At 38.8% G+C, this 24,316-nt stretch overlaps 3 protein-coding genes across 8 annotated transcripts in view; all 3 read left to right on the top strand.

The window, feature by feature from the left end:
- Nucleotides 1-9,309, top strand: part of mbnl3 (muscleblind-like splicing regulator 3) — a 27,094-nt gene extending 17,785 nt beyond the window's left edge. For 3 of the 6 annotated variants that reach the window (XM_031862490.1, XM_031862492.1, XM_031862491.1), the window contains one exon: nucleotides 2,931-9,309. In XM_031862490.1, the coding sequence (XP_031718350.1) occupies nucleotides 2,931-3,085 (155 nt within the window). In that variant the 3' untranslated portion in view covers nucleotides 3,086-9,309. Of the gene's footprint in view, nucleotides 1-2,095; nucleotides 2,191-2,930 lie in introns of all 6 variants that reach the window. The other 3 variants (XM_031862494.1, XM_031862493.1, XM_031862495.1) reach the window with 3 other exon arrangements.
- Nucleotides 9,310-9,412: 103 nt separating this feature from the next.
- Nucleotides 9,413-15,363, top strand: rap2c (RAP2C, member of RAS oncogene family). The gene is made up of 3 exons (XM_031862496.1): nucleotides 9,413-11,328; nucleotides 12,258-12,543; nucleotides 13,088-15,363. The coding sequence occupies exons 1-2, from the start codon at nucleotides 11,056-11,058 to the stop codon at nucleotides 12,534-12,536; spliced, it is 552 nt and encodes a 183-aa protein (XP_031718356.1). The 5' UTR covers nucleotides 9,413-11,055; the 3' UTR covers nucleotides 12,537-12,543; nucleotides 13,088-15,363.
- A 426-nt stretch (nucleotides 15,364-15,789) lies between these two features.
- zgc:92907 (UDP-N-acetylglucosamine transferase subunit ALG13 homolog) lies at nucleotides 15,790-20,021 on the top strand. Its single transcript, XM_031862498.1, has 4 exons — nucleotides 15,790-17,473; nucleotides 18,432-18,594; nucleotides 19,527-19,665; nucleotides 19,752-20,021. Exons 1-4 carry the CDS (start codon nucleotides 17,393-17,395, stop codon nucleotides 19,861-19,863), a joined length of 495 nt encoding a protein of 164 aa, XP_031718358.1. The 5' UTR covers nucleotides 15,790-17,392; the 3' UTR covers nucleotides 19,864-20,021.
- The last annotated feature ends 4,295 nt before the right edge of the window (nucleotides 20,022-24,316 follow it).

Genomic DNA, 24,316 nt, shown 5'->3' with positions numbered 1-24,316 from the left:
ATATATATATATATCTATCTCTATCAAAACGAACACAGATAGAAAAAGTGTCAGCTATTGCAATGCTGATCGTAATCGCAGTCACAAATCTTGTAGATGGTAATCATGGCAATCGTGTGTGTGTGTGTCTTTGTGTTCTCCATCCACATCACATTTACCACTGCTGCATGCTGATATTATGACAGTGATATAATGTCCCTGTCAGTAAAAGTAGAAACTTAGGAGTTCTGTTATAAACAACAATGAAATGAAGTTACCAGGTCGTGTTTTGCTGCTGGTGGGTAAAGCAACTGCTGCAATTGTAGTAAACTGTACTATCAGCAATGATTACAGTGTATGTTGACCCGCCCCAACACGACAACAAAACCAGCAGAACTGTGAGTGAGATGTCCATTAAATGCCTTTGTAGTCGCCCACACAGTCCTGAGAAAAGGTCCAATTAGGCAATATAAGTGAAAACACCTGTATGGGCGTACAGGAGCTTTAAAGATATAGACGCTGCCATCACATACTTTTTACGTTTAGTACATACAGCATCTGCCCTTACAAAGCACGTACTGCTGATTGCAGTATGCATTCAACTGGGACAAGTGCTGCATTCCATTTGAACTGGGAAGTTGTACATTTTCTAATTTTCCAGTCGGAAATTTCAACTGGAAAGCATCCTGAAGTCATACGAACCCCACCGTCCCTGACCTCAAAATCCAAGACGGCTTCTCCGCCTATCAACAGTAAAAAAATCAGTATTAATATGCTGTTTATTATCATGTCTGTCCTATTTGTGTCCCATTAAATCAGTCATACATACAGCACTGTCCAACTTCTGTGGACATGTTGCTACAGTGTTTGTATGCACAAAATACCGACGTAATGTGTCGTTATTAACTGGTAATGCTAATAATAGCTAACCTACCTGGAGCAAACCCTTTTAAGTTTTGGGACTTGTTGTACTGGAACGCGAGCGATTCGGGTTTGATGTCAGTCCGTGCTCTGACTTCTGATTTATGAGGTAAATGGAGCGCAGCAATACCATTTTGTCGTGACATTGCACCTTGAACTTTAAACCTCTTGCTCATATATCCACCGGGCAGGGGGTTGTGGGTCAGAATAGCCAGAATAGCCAGAAGAGTATTCTTGCTTGCATACTGCGAAATTTGACCAGATGCAGTAGGTGTTTTTGGCATACTGCATTTGACATACTGTGTATTGAGGCATACTAAATCTTTTTCTCGCATTATAAATAGTATGGTCGTGTGGGTATTGGAACACACAGGTCAAGTCTGAGAAAGTAACCCCTGATGATGTCAGCAGGGGCAGACATAGATGACACATAAGTATGTGTGTATATATATATATATGTATGTATACACATGTGTATATAAGTGTTTTCAGGATCACTGTAGTAGTACTCTAAATGACTTGTAAACTGAGTTTTCCTTTAACCTGTCCCAACATTAGACATTGTCTCAATCTCCCTATTAATCATTAATCAAAGATGCTGGTAGAAAGCAGATCACACTAGTGTGAAATTATGCAAATATTGGTGCTGTCTTTGTCCAAAGCTCCTTCATCGCTGGACATTTATAAGTTGAATATAAAGTGAAAGTGAGATGTTGAAATTTATCAGTCACTAAATCTGATACAATAACAAAATCGCAGATTTTATGATATTCCACTCTTTCTAAAGAAAAGATAAACTGTCGCATTACAGCTGTGACATTATTGAAAAGTGTTTTTCTATCTTATGGATCATTTGCTCCCTCCATACACATGCTCTGTCCATTTGAATACAATATATCAGATACTCCCGTCTGATTAGATTGTATGACTGTGTATTGCCTAACCATTTGTGAGTGGAACAGTGCATTTTATTACATTTTTTAACTAGTTTGCTAATAAACTGTAGTTTTCTTTATCTCTCATTTTGTTTGCATGTGTCTTGATATCTGTTCATCCTGGCAATATCACTGGACTTGTGCCATGACTTTTGATCCGACACATTTTGCCATGGTAATCATATCATTCCTGTCCTCCCCCCCTCCTCCCCGCCCACATCCTCGTCCTCTGTCTTTCGTCTGACTCGCCCGAATAAAAGTTCCCATGATGCACGGTGCCACCACCTCCACTGTTTCGTCGGCTTCGACCCCAGTCACCAATGTTCCTTTCGCTGAATCTGCCGCCTCGAATCAGGTTTGCTCCTTCGTCTCAGTTCTCTTTTTATTTTTAGCCCAGTAGGTCTGAGTCCTGTTCGTAGTCTCCTTCCATCAGGTTAAAGAAACACCTGCCTGTAGAGTCACATTTATTATATTCACATTTCATCTGTCTTCACTTTCCAGTCTGTTGTGGTGTTTGCGAACAGTTAAAATAAGCAACTGTTTTCATCTAAATGTCCTAGTTTGGTGTATCATGTCTGTCTCTGTCTTCTATGTAATTTATGGACATACAGTGCGTGGTCTAGCACGGGGGGTTTAGCAGTTGCTTGTGGCTGTGTGATATAAAAAAGGATTTATTTTCTTTTCAAGTTTATATTTTTCGTATTTACTTTAATGAGGCGTTAACCTTTTAAGCCCGATTACAGTGCAGCATGGTTTTTAAAGGAGTTTTACTTTCTCTTTATGGTCTAAAAGGTTTTTTGTTCCTGGATTAAAGAATGAATTTAAGAAGGAAAATCTTAATCCACATAATTTGGCAGCATTTTTAAACTAGAAATGAATGGCAGTTAGTGGCTTCATTCCAACAATAATTATTCAAAATACGTGAGTACAAACAAATATTGTCATGTTTTGGCTCACTTGTTGAAAGATAATTCTGGCTTTACTTTATAAATATTTTGCACACGAACTGAATCTTGCTGACTCGTCTGTTGTGTAGATCTTCGTGTCAGTGTGACTTCACTGCTCCTCTCCTCTCTTCCTCTCTCTCTCTTCCAGTAGACCCCTCCGAGCTTCTGTCTCCCGATCCAGTGGAGCTCCAGTGCGTGCCCCAGTGCGTGCCCATGGAAACCCATTTCTGTCCCGTCCCCAAACTGCTGGTGGCTGCTCCGGTGACCCTAAACTCAGTAAGCCTTTCCCAAAACCCCAGTTAAAGCCCCTGAAACCATGCGCACTACCAGGGCGGTCTAAAATGTGCCTCGCCTACAGCGCACACTGAATGAGTGTGAAACTTCTGATAAGATGTTGTGAACGTAAGAAAGCTGCGATGATTCCCGCAATACAAGCCCGGACGTGTTACTGTTGCTTTAAAGCAGCCATCCTGATACACACTGACTTGGCTGAGCAATAGAGCTCCCTCGTTCGTACAGCCATACATGCCCACACCTTAAAAGTGCAGCAGACATGTGCACACAGACACATTGAAGACTACATGCCCTTTATGGGATGGAGCCATCTCATGATGCGACCCTTTGAACACTTTTGACTGTTCCAAAGTCAGAAACTCTGAAAAGCTAATTCTGGAAATTGAGATCATTCAAGCGGGAAACGGACCTGCCGCTGGTCTGCAACCAGTACTTATTGTCAAAATGAGAGTGTTTCATACCATGTCATGTTTACGTTTCAAGATGGCTACAAATGTAACATTTGTGTTGTACCATGTATATTATTCAGTTTATTCTCATGGTGTCATCTTGCCTGATGAAACGCTAACGAGTTGTTGTTGTTCATTTGTTTGTGCCTTTGATTTATCTGCTCAGCTGCAGAGGAGACTTAGTTTCACAAATGATTCAAAACACTGAAAACGTACATTATTATACGTTCTCTTCAATTAAAGGCAATAGTTGTTACATATATGTATCAACTTATAGCTCCAATTGTAAGATAATGTAGGTATTACAGTGATCGCCACTTTAAATTTACATTGTTTTATGAATGTAATTTGAATCCCCGGTTTCACAGTCAGTATCTGGTAGTGATGGGATAATAGCAGAAAATGAGATGGTACTTTTCATGTAATGCAACAAAATTGAAGAACTACACATTGATGGAGTGACATAATACAATCACATCTACACTAAAGGGGCTGAGATGACAGATTTATAAGAATGTGGCTCTTCATTTCTTGATCTAGGAAACAAACTGCCTCAATGGCAGTTTAAGGCAGTTTGTGTTATTAAAACTGTTTGAATTTGAGTGATGCAGTGTCTTTAGTCGCGGCTGTGCTGGGTTACTGTCTAATGACTGAAAAGGAAGGTTTGTTTGTCCCGTTTCCTCCATGATTTGATATCGAAACGTGGTGTTAAAAAATGACAATCTACAAGTCAAATTCACTTCTTGGCATCAGCCACAAACCCAGATTTCATGCGTTTGTTCAACTCACCTGAAATCATAGTACAGACACAATTATATTTCCGAGAGTCAGACTTTTATAATTGGCACTTGTTAAACTTTAACACCTGATGTCAGAGCTATTGCACAAGATGGGAGCTGGATTTGTGTCCTGATGTTGTGCCTAAATTCTGTGTGTGCCAAGTGGTGGTTGGTATATGCTAGGAGCTGCCCAATTTAATGCAATATATGAAAAATGTATGTGTAACTCTCAAACTCAGAGATGTATTTTAAAAAGGCAGTTTGTTTGTGTAATTCTCTCCCTTCATGCGGCTTTTGGATTGAATTAGTGGCACAAGATTTTTATGTTTTATGGCTCTTCAGGGAGAAAGCTTAGAACTTGAAAATGTCCTGTCTGACTTTATAATGTGTCGTCTTTTCTACTGATGTGTCCTTTTTGTCGAAATTAGTAGGACTCTGAATATTGCATCCACATCTGTTATAACCAGAATTGAGTTACAGTAAAGTCAGGAGATGGAGGAATAAATCACCCGTTTGATGTCTAATGTTGAAAAAAAAAAAATGGCAAACCAGTTACATTTTGGATCTCAAATGAATGGAAGGAATTGCTTTGTAGGTGCAAAAAATTGAGCGTAACGGCTCTGGAAACCGGGCTGAAATCACTTTCATCCAAATTCAAATGTGCCTCTTTCAAGTCTCCTCAAACCACCACTGTCAATACACTGTAAGAAAGGACCAGTGCTCAAAGATAGATGTGTCGTTTGGTACGTTATTATAACAGTAAATCACATCTCTACTTGTTTCTTCTCTGAGACAGCTGTGCTGTCTTATCGTTCATGTAAAGAAATAGATCAGTGAGTTGTGTCCATTCTTAGGTGTGTTGAAAAAGACAATGAATCACATATTTGGTTAGTTGTAAATGCTGCAGATATTTCGGCATTTCCCACTGAACGTTATTCATTTAAATAATGTCATCGTGTCGTAAATGTATCTATTGCAAAAACTCTTCACATGCCCTTTTAAAAGACAGGCATGTTGAAATGTAATGATTCACTATATATAGACTATTTCTGAGGTCACATACTGTAGGTACCATGCTGATACTGTGTTAAGACATATTAAAGTATGTGTATTGTTATATAGATTTATATTTAATGTCAATGGATGGTGTGACTACTTTTAGAAATATCTTTCACTCAGAAAAGCTAGAGCAGAATTGTGCTTTTGAAGTACAGATGTGCACCATACTGGTACAGAACAGTACCGTTTCTTGCTAATCAGCTGTTGTACCCCTCTCTTAGAAAGTAGCCAAAGTGCCCAAAATGCACCTATAAACAATGGTATAATCACGGGGCAAAATTGAGAAAATCAGCATGCTACCCTTCTTTTTAGCATTTTGTTTTCTTTTTTTGCATAATGTGGATTTGTCAGTGCTCCGTGTACTGCCGTCCCTGTTTCTGTTAACTCCTACTGGGGAAGCTGTATACAGAAGCAACAGTGTAGACCGACCATTCAGTAAGAGTTTGTTAGTGCTGCAACATGTCTGTAATCCCGCTCTGGCTTCCCACCCATGAACACTGACTATTGTGTTCAGTGGGGGCAAGTTAGATTGATCTTGGGTTTGTGTGGGTGCACCCAATCAGTGTGCTACCGTAACTTTAGTACCCCAGTGAGCTTATTCACTGTCTTTCCAAGTAAGATGAGAAGATCAATACTGCTCTCATGTTTGTGTGTTAAATGTGAAGCTAGAACCTGCAGCCACTGAGATTAGCGTAAAGATTAGTAAACAAGATATTGTGCGTTAATTAGTGAGCTGTAGAAGTGTTGCCAGGCAAATTTTTTGTAACTTTGGACTGTAACTCAACTGGTACTGTATTTATGAGACCGACACTAATATTGATTTAGGAGTTAAAAAAAAATTTGTATACTGATGCAATTGCTTGTATCGGCCGAATTATACGCAATTACAATATTTCTATAATAAGCTAATATTGGCTGATTTATTGGTCTCGCTCTACTTTGGACAGAGCTAGGCTAGCTTTACCCCCTTGATTCTATTATTTATGCTAAGATAAGCTAACTGTCTCCTGGTTCAAGCTTCATATTTACCGCAGAGACGTGAGATTGAGATAAATCTTCTCATCTGACCTTCTAAAAGAAAGTGAATAAACGTATTTCCCGAAATAATTTACTTTTTATGTACATGGTGGATCAAGCGTTGCCTAGCCTGTTATATGCCTGTTATCGTACGTCTGTAAAGAAATGTACCTTTTGGTACCGAAACGTACTTCTCCTTTAAGTTGTCTCCTTGTCATTCAGTGTGTTGAGCAGCTACATTTTGTCAAGTCTTTGAACAGACATATTTCTCTCCTACTCAATGAAATTGATGATTCGAATGTTCAGACAATTTAGTTTGTCTTCATCTCACAGCTTTTAAAGACTAGCTTTATCCAGCCAAGAAAACCCCTCACTATAGCCTTCGTCTCCTCCCTCCTTCACATCATTATGCCTTCACTAACTGCTGTCCAGCTGGAAAACAACAGAATACTTGATTAATAAATTGTGCCTCTTGATGGCATTTGAATTTTTAGGTACATTTAGATGTATGTATTGATGTACAAGAGCGTGTGGCACGAGAAAACAAATGTTTTAACCTCTTTCCCTTTCTTCTTCTCTTGTACTTGATTTCCTTTAGGCCTCACTGTATTTTTCCCATGAATCATAACTCTGGAATATGCAAAATGCTCTGATCATTGTGGCCAGTGACCAGATCCTTTAGCATGTGGACAGTTAAGTCCTGAGCATACTTATTTTTGCCGGGGCACAAACAAAGGGCCTTATTTCTTGATCACTGTATAAAGATGTGATAACTGTGTATGAAAGTGACATGTAATAATGGTAAGTTAAGCTTTTTGTTAACTGACATAAAAACAGCATGGAAATAAAAAAAAAAACTAATTTATACATAGTTAATAGTTTGTGTAGACCAACAAGAAAAATATATAATATGAAAATCATTTGTATACAATGATGGAGTCATTGTTAAGTTGCTGTTGCAGTGGCAACAAATTGACAACATGGCTACCTTTCTACTACCCTAATTGTGATTTTTTTTTTTCACATTAATTGAAACAACATACATCACTAACTTATTCAAAAAGGGAATGTCTAATTAGTTTGTCTTGTTATTGCGACGTGATTAAATATTTTGTATGAAAAACTTAAATCCTTGTAATATCCAAAGGTCCTTAGGGGAGATCAGGTGTTTATTTTGTTTTGTTTAGTTGACCTTAATTGTTTGTTTTTTTGTTCTTGTACATGGAGTTTTTGAGAAATAAGAATGGACTTTGGCTTTTAAAGCAAACACCTATCTGTCAGGAAGGTAAAGAGACTTGTGGACTAATAGAAAGATTTGCTTTTTCTGTAAAATCAAACGAGTCAGCAATCCCCACTGGTTACCTCCTTCAGACTGGACAGCCCTCGCTCAGTTTTCTCCGTATGGAGACTGAGCATCCATTAAAGAGTTCAGTTTTAGTCAAGAAGGTGGTTCAGAAGTCTCTTTCTGCCCAGCTGTGCTGGGTGATGTCGATCCTTGCTGAGGTGTATACGAATGTGTGATGTTCACCTTGTTTGCACTTATGTACATAACTATGTCAAAATACTCAAAATTTATTTTGAATAAATATAGATAAAAGAGTTGATTAAAAATCAAATCAATGTATTGTTAATGATACGAGTATGTCTATCATTTTATTACAGTATAAAAAGATTGCTCTGAAGGATCTGTCCTTTTGTTTGTTTGCTAGAGCCCTGTTCTTTGCCAAGCATGACATTGCCCAGCTGTAAACCACAAATGATTTGCTTTAAAAAATACTTTTTTTCAGTTTAATTTAGTGTAATATCTGACCCTGACATCAAACAAGAGAGGTGGATTAGAATAAATAGTCAGTTTGGATATATATATATATATATATATGATAAACCAGTACTAACCTTGTCCTTAAATGCTCAAAATGAAGACATGAATGCAGGTGCATTCCTCTCTCTCCAGAAATACACACCAAAAGAAAAGCACAGAGTATCTCCACATGCAGGCTGAATAGCAGCCAGTTAGAAAAGTGGAGCAGATAATAAAATCTGACTACAGAGGGACATGAATGTGAGATGTGTTCACAGGGTTTTAAATTCACTTTACTTTTGTCATTTTGTAAAATGGGTTTATTCTTTTCTCCCTTGATGTCATTATCCAAAACAACAATAAATCTGAATTCTCCTCAGGCTATTTGTCAAAATTGCTAAAAACCTGGTTTTCCAATGTTATTCTTGCAGCAGCAGCAACATCCTTACGCAACTCTGCTCCTGCAGATTTGGGCATGTGATGCTCTTCATTTGCTATTAAAGCCAGAGATGTTGTTGCCATGGCACTTGTCCTAGTGGTGGATTGACTGAGTCATCCTGGTGAGTCGGTTCCTCTGACTCCACATGTGGAGTGGACTTAACATACTGTGGGTTTTTGGTCACAAACAAGTAAATATGATTGTGATTTTGTTTTGAAATAGATTTATTGTCATCATTATTTTAAAACAATTCAGTTGTAATTGTGCCTTTATCATGTAAGATGTAGTCTTTCTTTTACATTCTATGTTCGTATTGACTTAAAACAGCACATGTATGGAGTGTAAAACGGATCCCTTTATTTAAAATCCTTTGTCGGGTTGGTGATTGATTATTAAATTGGGTGTAATCGCAGACTGAATGGCAACCCGTGGAAGATGAAGAGGGCCAAAGACTGTTCAGGACTAAGCCATATGAAATACTCTCTCTTGACACTCTAGGACAGACTTGAAAGTGACTGCTGTTTCTTAGTCATCTATTGTTTCACTCTGTTTTCAGCTTGTGGTGCTTGTATGTGCTGCTGGCTACATGCCAATTTGTTTTGCCGTGTATAGCTATTAAGAGTAAGTTACTGTGCCTATGATGAGTTCTGCTATTTCTGTTTGACCTTTAATAAAACACATAATCGTGATCTTCTTGTGGTGTGTTTTGTTCATTATATTTTTGTGTCACCTTTTAAAGAGACATTTCCATGTGTCTCCTGAATTGTGAGCTTTTTCCTGTGTATGACTTGATGATATTTATATGACTAAAGGTTATATTATAGTTGAAGTCTGATGTCTCGGAAACATAGACATACAGTATATATAAATATTGTATAAGGAACTGCAATTCAACAGAGTCATGGCCTTTGTTTGAAGTTTGAATATCAGAACAAATCAATCAACAGGTTTTTGACAAAATCATTCTGGAAGCACATTTTAAAGCATGTGCTGAAAAGAATACAGACAGAAAAAAAACATGAATCATACCAACCTTAGAATTATCACACCACGCTCAACCCTGATGTCGCGGTGTACTGACACATCCTGGAGTACACTTCTACATCACTGTAGCAAGGTGAGAAAAGATAATAACACCGCAAAAACATGATTTTCAGCCGATGAGTATAGATTAAATCACTACCTTGACACATCTGAACATTTAAGCTTTCATAAACAAGGTATAGGTTGAATCTAAATTATTGTTTGGCAATAGTAATACATTTGACATTCATCATTAATTATAATAGCTATATATAAAAACATTTTTTTAAAGAGTATTGCTCTGCCTTTAATTTGATTTTGATGACAGCAAAAATACAGACAAGAGAGAGAGGGAGGATTATGGCATGTAACAAACTTTCCCCAGCTAAAATCATATTAGGGACATTGCTGTTCCATGGTTTGCATCTTAACCACTAGTCCTCTCTAGCACAACTCTTTTAAAATGTTTTTTGGTCCATTGATATTTGTTTGCATGACCTTAAATCAGTTAATATCTGACTTGTAAAAATTATATTTACAAATAAAATTATCTTTTGTATGGGATCATAGTAAACTTGGTAATATGAGTCATGTTTTGCAGCACCTGTAAAGCTCATTCAAGTATTTAAACCTCACTGCCGTAGAAATTAGGCTTTTATTCCGAAAACAGTCACACCGGAAACCTGGTTGTCGTTAGCGGAAACGAGACTGTTAGCTTCAGGAAATCAGTTGGTGGAAGAAAAAAAAAAAAAAAGAAGCTTTCCTTTCTGTTATCAAACCTCCCCAGCACAGAGTCAAACCTACACTGGAGCAGCAACAGACTGTTGCCAATGGACCCTCGGACTACAATATTGAATCTGCGGTGTGTCCGTCGATAGTGCCGAGGCGCCGGGCCGGGCCGGAACCAGAACAAGGCCCGGACGGACTGACATAACCAGTGCGACACCGGCGGGCTGGTGTGTTTGCAGGAATTGGCATGTTGTTTATAGGGAACGTGTAATGTGTATCACCGTGACTTGCTGCCTGTAGCTAGACAGCAAGTTAGTTAACGAGTCCCCGGTGCTTGTGGTTTATCAGATCGGATGTAAAGTCTTGAGGCTCGAGCATGGGACCGCGTAAGACTGAATTTAGCCAGAAGCGAGCTAGCGTCACCGCGAGCTAACACCAGAGTTAACGTCAACGGACATCAACTTTTACTCGTTAACTAGCGAGGCAACGTAAGAAAAAGCGAACAGTATGTGCACTACACCTGGGTTCATGTGAATGAAGAGGAGTTGTTTTATATTGCCCAACATTTTCCAGTTCGCATGTTAGCTCTTTAAAGGGCCTGATAGATGTTTCTGGGGCGAGTATAGCAGTGTAGCTGTTAGCTAAGTCGTTAGCTGCTAAGTTAGCCTGCCTCGACCGCTCCGATGAAAGAATACAAAGTGGTCGTGCTGGGCAGCGGTGGGGTCGGCAAATCCGCGCTGACCGTCCAGTTTGTCACCGGCACCTTCATCGAGAAATACGACCCGACCATCGAGGACTTTTACCGAAAGGAGATCGAGGTGGACTCGTCTCCCTCCGTGCTGGAGATCCTCGACACGGCGGGGACGGAGCAGTTCGCCTCCATGAGAGACCTGTACATAAAGAACGGACAGGGCTTCATCTTGGTCTACAGCCTGGTCAACCAGCAGTCATTCCAGGTACACCCGTCACCTGTACATGTCAGCTCACACACCTTTAACCGCACACCTTAAACTGTCTATACCTGGGTAGTTCATCACAGCGTTTAAACGCTGTAACAGGGTGTGACTCGTACTGTCTAAATGCAGAGCCCTGCAGCATTTCAATTTTACTTTATTATTCAAGTACAATAGTTAATTTGTGTCAAATACAGTCCATACATCAATGTGTTCAGTTTTAGGCAACTTTATAGACATTAAAGCCTTGTGTGCACAGAGACTTTTTTTATCAAACTACCAAGAAACATTAAAGTGTTTGACATTATTTAAATGTGAAACTGGCTAACAGCGTAAGATATCAAGCCTGCAAAACTGGTTTGCCTCGTAGTTGCCTCAACTTTTCAATATGGCTAAACTGGGTTTAACAGAAAACTCAAAATAGTGAATTGCCACAACAACTTGTGTACTTTAAACATAATGTACATGTTTAATAGAGACTGCAATATTTGTGTGATGAAGAAGTTTTTCAAGGGCCTAAGCTGTGTCCTAGATTCGATACTACACACTAATTGTATACATTATGTAATATACAGCTGTTCTTATTCTCATTGTATACTGTTTTTGCATATAGTATATAGAAATATTATACTTATATCTCCTCTACTAAAAGGGCATTATGTAGCCTAATACAAAAAATCTGACAAACTATGGAAAGCTTTTGTCAATTACACCTAACAAAGAGAAAGGAAAATGTTTAATACGTAGTATTTATTTGTTGACTATAATCTTCCTTTAACTGTTTCTCCACTATACTCGATTATTTACATTTTCTGTGAGTATGTCAGCATTTTGTTTTCTCTCTCTTGGTGCACTGATTATTTGTCTCAGTGCTACAAAAACTACGGTTTTCATGGGAAACCACTCGTATCCTCTCCCTGTCCATCTTTCAGGACATCAGACCAATGCGAGACCAAATAGTTCGAGTGAAGAGGTTCGAGAAGGTGCCGCTGATCCTGGTCGGGAACAAAGTCGACTTGGAGTCTGAGCGTGAGGTGGCTGGGTCAGATGGACGAGCTCTGGCTCAAGAGTGGGGTTGCCCATTCATCGAAACTTCAGCCAAGAGCAAGACTATGGTGGACGAGCTGTTTGCGGAGATCGTCCGACAGATGAATTATTCCACACTGCCGGAGAAGCAGGAACAGTGCTGCACAGCCTGTGTGGTGCAGTGAGAAAGAGGTACAAGTACGGCCATTACCATCCTCCTTTGCATGCTTGCATTCATGTACGGGCCGCCCCAAAAGAGCTCATGAGCACAGCACAGTTGGCGGCTCACTAATTTTAAAAATGTGATAAAATGTCCCTGCGATATAAAATGGTTCACAAGCTGAGGAGGAATGTGACAAATGGATGACTGTGAGGCGTTTTCGGTCTAGTGTTATGGAGAGGAGAGGTCCAGTTGGAAGTGAGAAAGACGAGTGGGCGGTGCTGCGCCGTGCAAACCGTTGGTTTAGCTTGTTATCATAAAATGGCAGAAAGTATGTGGCGTGAAGAACACAACTGTATGAGCAGCTCAGGGCCGTGAAGTCTATGAAACAGACGGGGCTGCGAGCCGAGCTGGAGAAAGAGGAAAATGTGACATCCTGAAAAATAAATTATGTTCCAAAACAGGAAGTTGTGTTAAGCACACAGCTGCACAATGAGAATGCCAGTTTTAGCTATTTAAACGTGTGGTATTAATAAGCTGCTTTGGCTTTTCTCTGTTCTTCTTTTTCTTTTTTAGATGCATAATTTGTCTGGACCACCACGAGGATTTTGATGAACCATGAACCTGGGGACAAACCGACTAAAACTTAACGCAGCCGGTCAAGTTTCTGTTCAGTGTGGTTTCTGACTCTTATCACAGAGCATCTGACAGGAAAGACGTCTGTCCTATTTTTGATATCATAACTGTTAGAAGACGTTTCTGCTGCAACCTCAACGGCCTTTTCGATGATCCAGGATGGAGTCAGACTGACTGACTTGTAGTGAGCGAGAACGGCCATCTGTGAATTTCAGTCTCTCTTTTTTTTTTTTTTTTTTTCTCCTTTTAGTCGGAAGTATCCCTGAAATAATAAGCAGGAGTGTTTGTGAGGTTGCAGCTTCTTTTTAAAGCTGCTTTAATCACTATTATATACTTTATTATTACTTGTATTGTGTCTCAAGTTTGGAATTTGACAAAGTATTTCCTAATATTGAAACATTTTGACTTTTAAGCATGCATACTTCGACCAGTTTGCTGCCCAGTTATGCTGCTGGCTCTATTTTGAGAATCTTGTCTGAAATAGTTCTTCTAACACAAACTACAGCAGCGTGTACAACGACTTTTTTTAGCTTTAGGAAAAATTAGACGGGACGTACGACTCTGTGGATTAAACCTGTAACAACAAGAATTTCCTTTTTAGCCTGAAGCAGCCAAACTCATCTGAAAACATGCATGCTCAAAATTGAAAATGTTCTACTAAATCCACTTGAAGTGATAAGGAAGAGCCATTTTAATGTTGTTAGCCTGAATTCTGTCAAAGTCTCTACAAGGCATGAATCACGTGGACGCAGGTCTTCCATTTTCAGTTTTCTCGAGGAGTCTGTGGGAGAATGATTTTGGAACGACCAAAGGAAGCTCACAGTGCAGATTTGTGTTTGGCTACATGACGTGTGTTGCTTTAAATTCAGGAGACGCTGATTTCTTGTCTAATAAGTCGCAGCAATGTGGTTTGATAAAAGTTCTGGCACAGTTAATCAGATTTAACTTTGTATTTTTCTTTTTCTTATAGTTACATATTTATTAAAAACTAACGACATGGGTAGCCGGTTTTAAACTTTTAAACTACTAGTTTTTGCTTTTTTGTGACTTTTCAGGATATCTGGTACATTGTTTTTAAAGCTGAGGATTTAACAGAGCCTTACATATTTTCTGTTGCACCCTTGTCTCATGTTTCTTTTCTTTTTTTTTTTTTTTTCTCAAAGATATAAAAATCTGTCGTCATTTGGTAATAAACATACTGTTCTTTCTGCTTTTGTCATTGGGCACAGTTTCAGTATCTGCTCTGATCTATAAGCGATGTTACATTGATACTTAATATTGGACTTACATTCATCAGGTGGCCAGAAATGCATCTACAAATATTAACTTCGCTATAGGTGGTAGTTAAAGAATAGTCATGTTTAGTGCAGGGGAAGCGCACCTGCTTCCTCCTATAAACTAGTGACAAGCTCATATCTATATTTAGACCATTTTTTGATTACTGTAATTGTTCTTCCTTTCCATACGGGCCAAAAACAAATGCGTTCATAATGTCATTCCAGTTATAAGTGACCGGGACGAAAGCCACATTCCTCCCCAAGTCAAGTGAACGTCTGTCCAAGTTTGTGATCAATTTACAGCCAGTATGAACGGAAGGAACGAGTACAATCACCAATAACTAAAAATGTGAGTGTTTTATACAGATGTGAATGAATCATTGAAACGTTTTTGCAAAAAAACATTCTCATGATCATTACATTTTATATTTTGCGGTCTCGACCACATTTTACACCACTTGTTTTGTTTGAAAGATCAAAAATGTATTGTTGCTTTGTTTACTAGTACAGAATGAAACAAAGGATTTTAATTTGCAGTATTTCTATGTAGAGTTAGCAAGACGCTGCATATTGAGATGTCCCTGATTATATCTAACGGAGTTAAAACTTTGTCTGAAGGTGCATCGTCTAAAAATACCAGCTCTCAGAGCTCTTCCACTTCCTCCTGTGTGTGTTTTCATGCATCAGGCTGGCAGAGTGCAGTTGAGTCTGTGTGCGCGTTGCACATTTAGTTTCTTGTATTTGTCACACACAGTGCCGCTGTAGTTTCCACAGAGCTTAGGACTGGCTCTGGTTCCTCTCGCTCTGCGGTTGTCAGGTGGAGCTGCTGTGAGCTCGCTGAGCTTGTGCATCCTTCACAGAGCTGGCAGCTGCTGCTGTGTCGCTGAGTCAGCAGGGTCACCACAGCTCTTCCAAGCTCCTTAAGAAGTGGGAGGGGGGGGGGGGGGGCGTATTTTGACTGCCTTGTCCTGGTTCCTGCTGGGTTTATCTCTGCCTACACCACAAGAGAGTTGTAGGCAGAGACATCTATCCAAACAAAAGCAGCACTGGGTTGTCTGCTGAGTACTAAGTATACAAGTGTTTGTATCTCTGTGAAGGAAAGCAGCTTGTTCCTTCACAAGGTCCGTGTTCAGGTCACCAGCAAGTATCAACGACCACAAGTGTCATTGAAATGGTTGGGTTGTGTTATTTTATATCTAATTGGACAATCAAACATGTATTTTACAGTCTTCAATGCTTTCTTTCCATGAGACTTGTGGTCCTCTATCAGCAAAATTTGTTTGTCAAGTGTGTGTGACAGCCAGGTTCATTTATTTAAGTAATAATAGCAATACCACAATGTAAAAATACTAAAAATAATATTACAAACAGAAACCTTGCATTCAATGTTTTACTTTGAAGTAGTAAGAACAGAAGTAATATTTACTTGAAGTATCAAATAGCTGGTGGTGGGGCAGCAGAATGACATCTGTCTGTTATACAACTACTATTTTATTGTTGGATTATTATTGGTGCTTAATGATTGATTTGTATTTTATATTGTTAGTGATAATGTGTAAGCAGAATTGTACGTTGAAACTGAAGGATATATGGAGCTTATTATACTTGTTGGGACTGTTAACAGTTGTAGGTTTTCTTTATTAAAGCTTTATCAGAAAAGTAGTTGGAAAATACAGCTCAGTCCAGATTGCTATTGTCCTACATGAGGACAACAGCAGCATAAAACCATAAACACAAGACAATTAAAGACATTAAGAGTGCTGATCTGGTGTGATAAATGCAATGCAGTGTAAAAAGTGCATGAGATTAAAGCAAATGAAAGCTGCAACAATAAGAGAAATCTAAATTGCTAAAGGGGTATTCATGAATGAATAGTGTTTATTGCATAATATGGGATACTGGTAAGTTAAAGCTCTCTTCTTGTGCAGCCCAGACTTCTTAAGAAAACTCACCTAACCAAATGCAGCCTTTATACTCTAGTGGCCTCAAAATCTTTTGACCTACAAGTTCCTGCGAGGCAGCTCGTCACTAAGAAGGGCGTATGTGGTGAAAATATCAGCAGCAGTGATAATGCAACCTTGAGCCCAGCTGTCAGTGTACAAACTAATACACTGATTCCTTTGTGGATCTCCGTCAACAGGTTTACTGGTGTACGCCGACATGTTCCAGTAACACAAAGTCTTAACATCACACACTCTGCAGGTGTGTTTGCTTGTCATAAATAGTCTTTGAGCAATTATTCATTCCCACTTAGACGTGACATTAGGCGTCTGGCGGGACATACTAGTCCAGGAAAGTGTTCTGTGAGAAATAGGATGGCGGTGGACTGAATTCTGGATCTCTGCAGATCAGGACAGTCACCAGAAATGTGTTTTTTTTCTATCTTCCCCTTCAAACAGAGTTTAACTTCCAACACAGCACAAGCCTTTTTCTTATCAGATGAATGCTTCTCCTTAAAGTATTGTCCTTCAGAAACTTCCCTCTGATGACATTATCTTATGTACAATATGTTTGTACTCTGTCACCTTATCACACCATCAACTACAGTAAAGAACAGTTCACACTGCAGAGCTATGAGCTATTAAAGAGAGGGTCTATTGTCTATGATGATGATGATGATGGTACTTCAGTTTATTGTCAGATCAAGGAACATTCGAGCTGTGCTTTTATTATAAAGAAGTTATAATAATGTATAATTTCTCTACTATTATATTTCATGTAAAGCTGTGCAGCTCAGAGACCCTCAAACTAGTATTTTTCCACTCACGTCACTGTCCGTATGAAGCGGTTACAGCTCCAGGCCTCGAGGTGGCAGCATCACGTGTTTGTTTCACGGACTGTGACGTCACAGGCTTGAAGCGGAAGTAGCTGTCAGTTCCACGGCTGTGGGGTGAGGATGAGCTGGTGAGAGGAGGCTTCTGAAAATACACTCACAAATCCTGCAAAAAACAGTTTCAGCTGAGAAGTCATGAAGACCGTGTTTGTGACTGTCGGCACCACGAGCTTCGATGATCTCATCGAAGGCGTCACGTGTCCGGAGACCGTGCAGGTGAGCAAAGTTGGTTATTATGAGTAAAGCTTGGAGAGTGACTGCTGTACTGCTGCAACGTATTGATACCTTCAAAAGTACCACAGTGACACTAGAGAAATACTCCACTACAGGTTAAAGTATTGCATTTAACATGTTTAAAAGTGTGCCACTATTTATGCAGAATGTCCCCTTTCAGTGGTATATTATTGTATTATTTTCATGACAACCAGTCTTGTAATGTTATATCTTAGCTGGTGGCCGTTTAGTTTAATTATACTTCATATAGTATTAGGCAATTTAATCTATAATAATGCATCATATTTTATTATATGGTCATTGAATTTTTATGTAAAATCTTGATCCGAAAAGCTAGTAGAGTAAAATGCACAATATTTTATTTTCTGAAATGTATGTACAAATATAAATTAGCATAACATTGATATACTCAAGTTAAGTACTTTAAATTTGTACTTAAGTACATTAACAGAGTAAATGTACTTGGATACAGTTCACCATTGTGGTATACTACTAACTGGATTTTGTATAATAGGGCATTCATTCTAGAAAAACTATCAAATTAAAATGATCTTTTTCAAAGCCAAAGGTATTAAAACAAGAGTAATTTATTGGCTCTGTCCTGGAACAGCAATACTTGCATCTGGTGTGGCCAATAAGTATTAATGATAACAGCTACAAAATAAGAAACATGAAACCAAAATTGTGATGCTGTCAGGTTTTGAAGCTGGTTCTAAGGAAATACATTTAGAGAAGCGGCTCAGACCTGCTGTTTCTAATGATCAGTGGGGAAACTTCAGAGCACTTAAAGACGTCACCTGTTGGAAGTCTTCACAGTGGTTTTAAAATGTGAAATCCATTATCCAGGTTTTTGGTCTTTGTAAACTGCGGCAACATCAAAGTGCGAATTTCTGAAAGTTTTGACCAGTTCTATAATAAGTTTCTTTTTTTCTCCCCGCAGGTGTTGAAGGCTCGTGGATATGAGCATTTGGTTCTTCAGGCTGGACGAGGATCTATTCTTCCAGCTGCTGACAGCTGTCCACACGTCTCACTGGAGGCTTATCGGTTTAAAGACTCTATAGCAGACGACATCCAGCAGGCGGACCTCGTCATCAGCCATGCAGGCGAGTAAAGTATTTAAAATAACATGTCCTCCTGCCACCATGTCACTTTCTCCCATTGTAAATAGTGGCTACATATTCATTTATCATTCCTCTTATTCCATCATGCTCCACTTATGCTGCTCCATAAGCCAAACTACTGTCTGCTAGGTTCAGTTTTTTTTATAAAAACATAATGCTCATAATAACTATTAAAAGGGTCGGCCAGAACCGGTAGTTTCCATGTTCATTTCCTGCCAAGAACACATTAATGACTCTGTAGAATTCAAAGCAAAAGCAAACACAGGTTTGTCAGCAGTGTGCAAACATTAAACAGAAAACCGTTGATTAAAACAGCAGAGCCTAAAGACAGACCGATACGAACCGAGGCCATCAGAGAGCATCCCGCTAACTACTAGCTGAAACCTTTTAGCAGCACTAAAGGATCATATAGTTTTTGCAGTTTGACACAGTTTACCACAAATGATATACACCTTACAGTATTGCTGACTATTTTCAAAAGCATGTAATAGAAACCTGTGTGTGTCAAGTAATCTGTCTTCTAGGTTTCCGAACAACATAAAGCAAAAATTCTTTGTCATCATGCTATGTTAACAGTTGAAATGAATCGTATTATGAGCTGAACTACCTGCAAACAATATAAATTATTATAATACTGACACGTTTTTTTTATGCTGTGGTGTTTGTTCACCTCCATGGTCCATTACTTCTACATATCAGGACTCCTCGTTGTGTATTATTGGTTATCTTGAACTGGCAGAGCTTCCCACCGTCATAAATGCAACAAAAAATAAGTAGAAGACAATAAGTTCACTGTATGAAAATCAAAGTTTTATATCGCAGTAAAATGACGACAAACCGGCGGTACTAAAAACACAGACTGTCTTCAGTTCTACTCATGAATTAGGATGTTTGGATCTTGTGTTGGTCCTCAGGAGCAGGAAGCTGTTTGGAGGCTCTTGGAGCAGGAAAACCTCTGCTGGTCGTCGTCAATGACAAGCTGATGAACAACCACCAACTGGAGATGGCCAGACAGCTGCACATGGACTCCCACCTGTTGTACTGCACGTGCAGGTATGTGTTTCTCACATGTGCAGCTTGTACGTGTGAGGTTGTTTAGCACGACAAAAGTAACAAGCTATTATCGATTTATCTTTCAGCACCCTGACAGAAACACTGAGGACGATGGATCTCTCTGTTCTTCAGCCCTTCTTGCCCGGACAGCCCAAGAATTTTGCGAATTTCCTCGACAAAGCTCTCGGTGTTCAGTGAAACTTTAATCTGACTGCTTGTTTTCTGTTAAGATGAAGTTTGATGATCTTTAGAATATCATGTTTTAGTAGATCATGATACTTGGTTCCTCGTTGTGATTGCGCAGCACATCTGACACTATTTTTGTATGCAATAATAATAAAATGTCTTATTTAAAATCCTTGTGTTTCCTGTGAATTATTTGTATATTTATTCTAGATGCTGTTGTTTTAAAGGTTTTTTTACAAGTAAAACAAAACTACCAGGTGTTTGAGTGAAATAATACTCAGCAGTTCAGAGAGTTGAGATGTAAGAAAGAGAGCTGTGTTCATCCTGATCAGAGTGCAAGGTAAGTGACTTCTTTAATTGAATACAATCAATGCACTTTGTCTGTGCTGAAGTCTTGACCTCAACTGTTAAGTCGATTTTATTTGATGATTTGTAAATCAAGAGACTGCATGACAGAGCTTCTGCTTAATGCTAACTACACATTGTTGGATGAAACAAGTTGTGGGGTCCATTAAATGAGGATGTGCTACTTTTAGTATTTGTGGCATGAAGGGAAGGTTGCAGCAGTCGCTAACAATAGCTCTTAAATAATTTATGTTATCGGGATGGTTGTTATGATTATGTGTTCATCACTCTATTAGTAGACTTTCAAGACAGTTTACTGCACTTCTTATAAGCATATTGGTATTGTTGTTTTTTTATGTATTCATTTGTATTTCTTGGTTTGTGTGTGGCATGCATGATTTATTTACAGTCTACTGTGTATTTGTGAGCGTGTCTCGTCAGTGACTGCTCTTTCTCTGGAGGACAGGTATCTCGAAATCAAAATGAGGTAAAAATGTAAATGATATCCTGTATATTTCCCCACTATATTTCACTTATGTCTGTCATGAAATGAATAATCTATCCTACACTGACTGTACACGGCTCTCTAAATATATATTCATATCGCTTCCTAATTTACACTTATTTAAAAGGCAGACAAAAATACTTTTTCTACTTTACAGAGACACTAATGAAATATGCTGCATCACAGAGAGGAGGTTTGTACCTATTTTGGCCTCAGGGGTGACCCCTCCCAGCACGTACACTCTAACTTCTTCCAGTCCAAACTGGCAAGAACACATGCAGACATTTGGTGTCTTTTTGTTTTTAACTGTAAGCCGTTTTTAAGAATGTTTTTTGGTGTGGTACCAGGTCATGTTTTAAGTAGAATCCCTCTATATATGCCATGACTACCCTATTTCTATCAAGTCTACTCTCAATTTGCTGAAAAGCAGGTTCACCAACTGCTTCAGTATTCAGTGTGTGAGAGGCTGTTAAACATTGCCTAACCTGCAGGAAAGAGGTAAATATCATATGTACATAAACAAAAACTGGGAACGAGACTTTTAAATGTTTGCAGAAGACACGCCGTACAATTTAGGAAACATGTTGATGTATCACTGCTGATTCAGCATTTCTTTAGTTGCATTTTCTTGTTAAACAGGAAATGACGGTGAAAGGCAGCATGAAGCTTAGTTTGGCTCGTCGACCTCTGAACTGTGTTGAGAGGAAACATTTTTGTCCACTTTCTGCTACTGAGGCCAAACGACCAGCATTTAATAATGATACTGTATGGTGTTCATTTCCCAAATTCCCTGAGATGTAGATGGAAGGTCAGGCAGCTTGATAAAGAAAACAATCTCTTGTATCACTGTTGTACAAGCGGAATAATCCACAATGGTGGCAGACTTCCTTCTTAGGAAAGTCCCTTCTGTTTGTTTGTCTAAGAATTTCTGTGCATAAAGAGTCATAACATCTCTTTGATGCTGGTTACACCAGCCAGCTGTTCTAATACATCATTTTGATTCAGGAAATGGTTACTTTTAACAGAAAAACAGTAAGGGTCAAACCACATGAAGCATCGTATTTTAAAAGATGCACGGCAAAACTACCGTTACTACTACAATTCTGAAATGTTAGTATTATAATTTGTTCACAATCCTTGTCCGACTCAAACAGCTACATTGGCTCCAGACAAATTAATATGACACCAACATTGTGTAGTTTGGTTAATCTCTTGGCAGTTTCTGGGATTGACAGACAGTTTCCCAGACGAGTTTTAAGCCTCGTCCTCGTCGACGTTAGATATTTTTGAGTCAATATCTCTGTTAAATATTGTAGTTCTGAAACTATGAGTCAATCGACAGAGAATTAATAATAATATAATCAATTTCCCTTTTTCCAGCTTCTCAAATGTGAAGATTTAATTTTGTGTCTTTATCTTAGTAACATTTCATATATCTTTTGGTTTTGAACTGCGTGTTGACTAAAAGACGCAATTTGAAGACATCAGTTTAGCTTTAAAAACACTTTCCATAATGCAAATAGTTATTGGTCGCAGCCCTAAATTATGGTTTTAAATCTAGAACTAGGCTCAATCCCTGACTGAGAAACTCCCGTATTGCAAATATTCGTTTGGTGTTTTCCCCGGAATGAGTTAGAACTGTAGCTAAGTGGTTTAGACTGGTTCTGCCTGCCACTGCATATGATTCACATGATGTTTGTGCAAACTGCATGTTAATCTAATATAGATGGACAATCGAGGCCAGTGTCACTTGTTTTCCCCCGAGCTCCTCCGTCAGCTTTACTTTTACTCAAGTTTGTAGTGTTTGGAACTTTAGGGAAGTTTCAATAAAGCTTAATGGATCACAGCCAAGACAGCCTTTCCTTAATGTTGTTAACAAATATTAATGAAAGACTTGTACATGGTTCAGTCCTCTGATGCACAAGGCTTCATCACTCATGGGTCATTTTAGACATTAGATCTGGTTTTATAGGACTGTTAGTGTCTCCCTCGTGAGTGGACATCTCACTGCAAATCAGGAATGTTAATTTACAGACACAGTAATCGGTATCACGCTGGCCAAAGCATAACCTAAGCATAACCTCAAGAAGGGAAAAAGTCATATTAAATACAAATTTCTTAAGATTGGGGAACTACATTAGAATTAGCCTTTACATGGTGATGTTGCAGAAATAATGTATCCACGCTTAACACATACTGACTGTCTTAAGAAAGTACAAAAACACAGAAACTAATTCAAATGAAAGTTGTGATTCTCAGACAGAAAAACAACCTGATTTGAACCAATTGCATCCCAAAATGTGTGATGAAGAACAAATGTCCCATTCATTAAGACAAGAGAAGACTGAATAAGTCCACACAAAAAGTAACAATTGGGTCAAAGCAAGCCTGAACGTAGGGGTCAGTTGTGGACATGTAATCAATGCTTGTTGTGTGTTTAGTTTACTTCAGGATACAAACATGAATGATACTTGTTGTCTGCCTTTGTGACGTTGTTATGACTTAATATTATACCGTGTCCCCTGTTAAGTCTTACATGACTTTGATGCAAACATATCATCAAAGTCATCTGAGAGATCTATCTATAGTTTTATTCCCAAATAAGCACCGCGTACGGCTTTGAAAAGTCAAATATTAATCCATGTTAATTGATTTAGCTTCAATGGTGTAATCCTGTTTGACATTGTTTCTTTACTGAGTGTTTGATGATACTCTACATGGGCAAAGGTAGGCTAGACACTGTAATATTACATCATGGACATATTACAAAGAGAGTATTGATATGCTGCTCTAACAGCCTCTACTATTCTTGGAATGTTATCCACAATATTTTGTATATGTGGACTTCAAATTAAGATTTTTTTTTTTCTACGTGGACTAGATGTCAGAGCTTCTGTGCAAACCCCCGACAAACTGGGAGAACCATTTCTTTCAGGCTTTATGTACAGACTGAGGCACTGTCATGTCAAAACAAGAAAAGGCCTTCCCCAAACTGTTGACTAGTTCTCACTTTACTACTCAGGCCTGTTAACAGCAGATGTATGTTATGTGTTACTGACCGAGATTCATCAATCCTCCGGTGGGGAGAGAGTCCCTTTAAGATTTTGCTTAATTTGAAGTAGGGGGGTTCACCCACACCTTAAAACAGTCCCAGAAAAAACAGTGCACAGAATTATATAAACAAGTCGCATGTCATCAGATCCATGAACCCACCAAAGCAGCATTACACAGATGATTGTATTGTCCATGTTGCAGATTTCAGGGGCTTCTGGGTTTGACTAATCACATCCAAATAATTAAAATAAAGATAACTCTGCTTTGTGAAACAGGCCCAGTTGTTAAGGCTGCCTACAGCACTGTGGCAGCCTTAAGCCATAAGTCTGACAAAAGGTTACCTAAAGCTACATTTCCCTAATTCAAGTGCACAGTATATTATATAATATATTAATAAATCCAGCCTCTTAACAGATGTCCCGTCCCATGAATTGGCATGAAGTTCGCATGTGGGTGTGTGTCTATGCGTTGTTGTTTGCAGATGTTCATTAGCATTTGGATATGAGCCTCTGAGAGCCGGCTCCGCCTCCTGTGCTTTGATTGGGCCCACTGTTACTGGAG

Source organism: Anarrhichthys ocellatus, unplaced genomic scaffold, assembly GCF_004355925.1.
Source record: "Anarrhichthys ocellatus isolate YVR2014 unplaced genomic scaffold, GSC_Weel_1.0 scaffold27, whole genome shotgun sequence".
Taxonomy (NCBI): domain Eukaryota; kingdom Metazoa; phylum Chordata; class Actinopteri; order Perciformes; family Anarhichadidae; genus Anarrhichthys; species Anarrhichthys ocellatus.
The sequence above is the reverse complement of the archived record's forward strand: the minus strand, read 5'-3'. Positions and strand labels throughout refer to the sequence as shown.

Coding starts and splice junctions, on each gene's coding strand:
- rap2c (XM_031862496.1), top strand. CDS start 11,056: ATGAAAGAATACAAAGTGGTCGTGCTGGGCAGCGGTGGGGTCGGCAAA. Junction 11,329..12,257: donor TCAACCAGCAGTCATTCCAG/GTACACCCGTCA, acceptor TCCATCTTTCAG/GACATCAGACCAATGCGAGA.
- zgc:92907 (XM_031862498.1), top strand. CDS start 17,393: ATGAAGACCGTGTTTGTGACTGTCGGCACCACGAGCTTCGATGATCTC. Junction 17,474..18,431: donor CGTGTCCGGAGACCGTGCAG/GTGAGCAAAGTT, acceptor TTCTCCCCGCAG/GTGTTGAAGGCTCGTGGATA. Junction 19,666..19,751: donor CTGTTGTACTGCACGTGCAG/GTATGTGTTTCT, acceptor TTTATCTTTCAG/CACCCTGACAGAAACACTGA.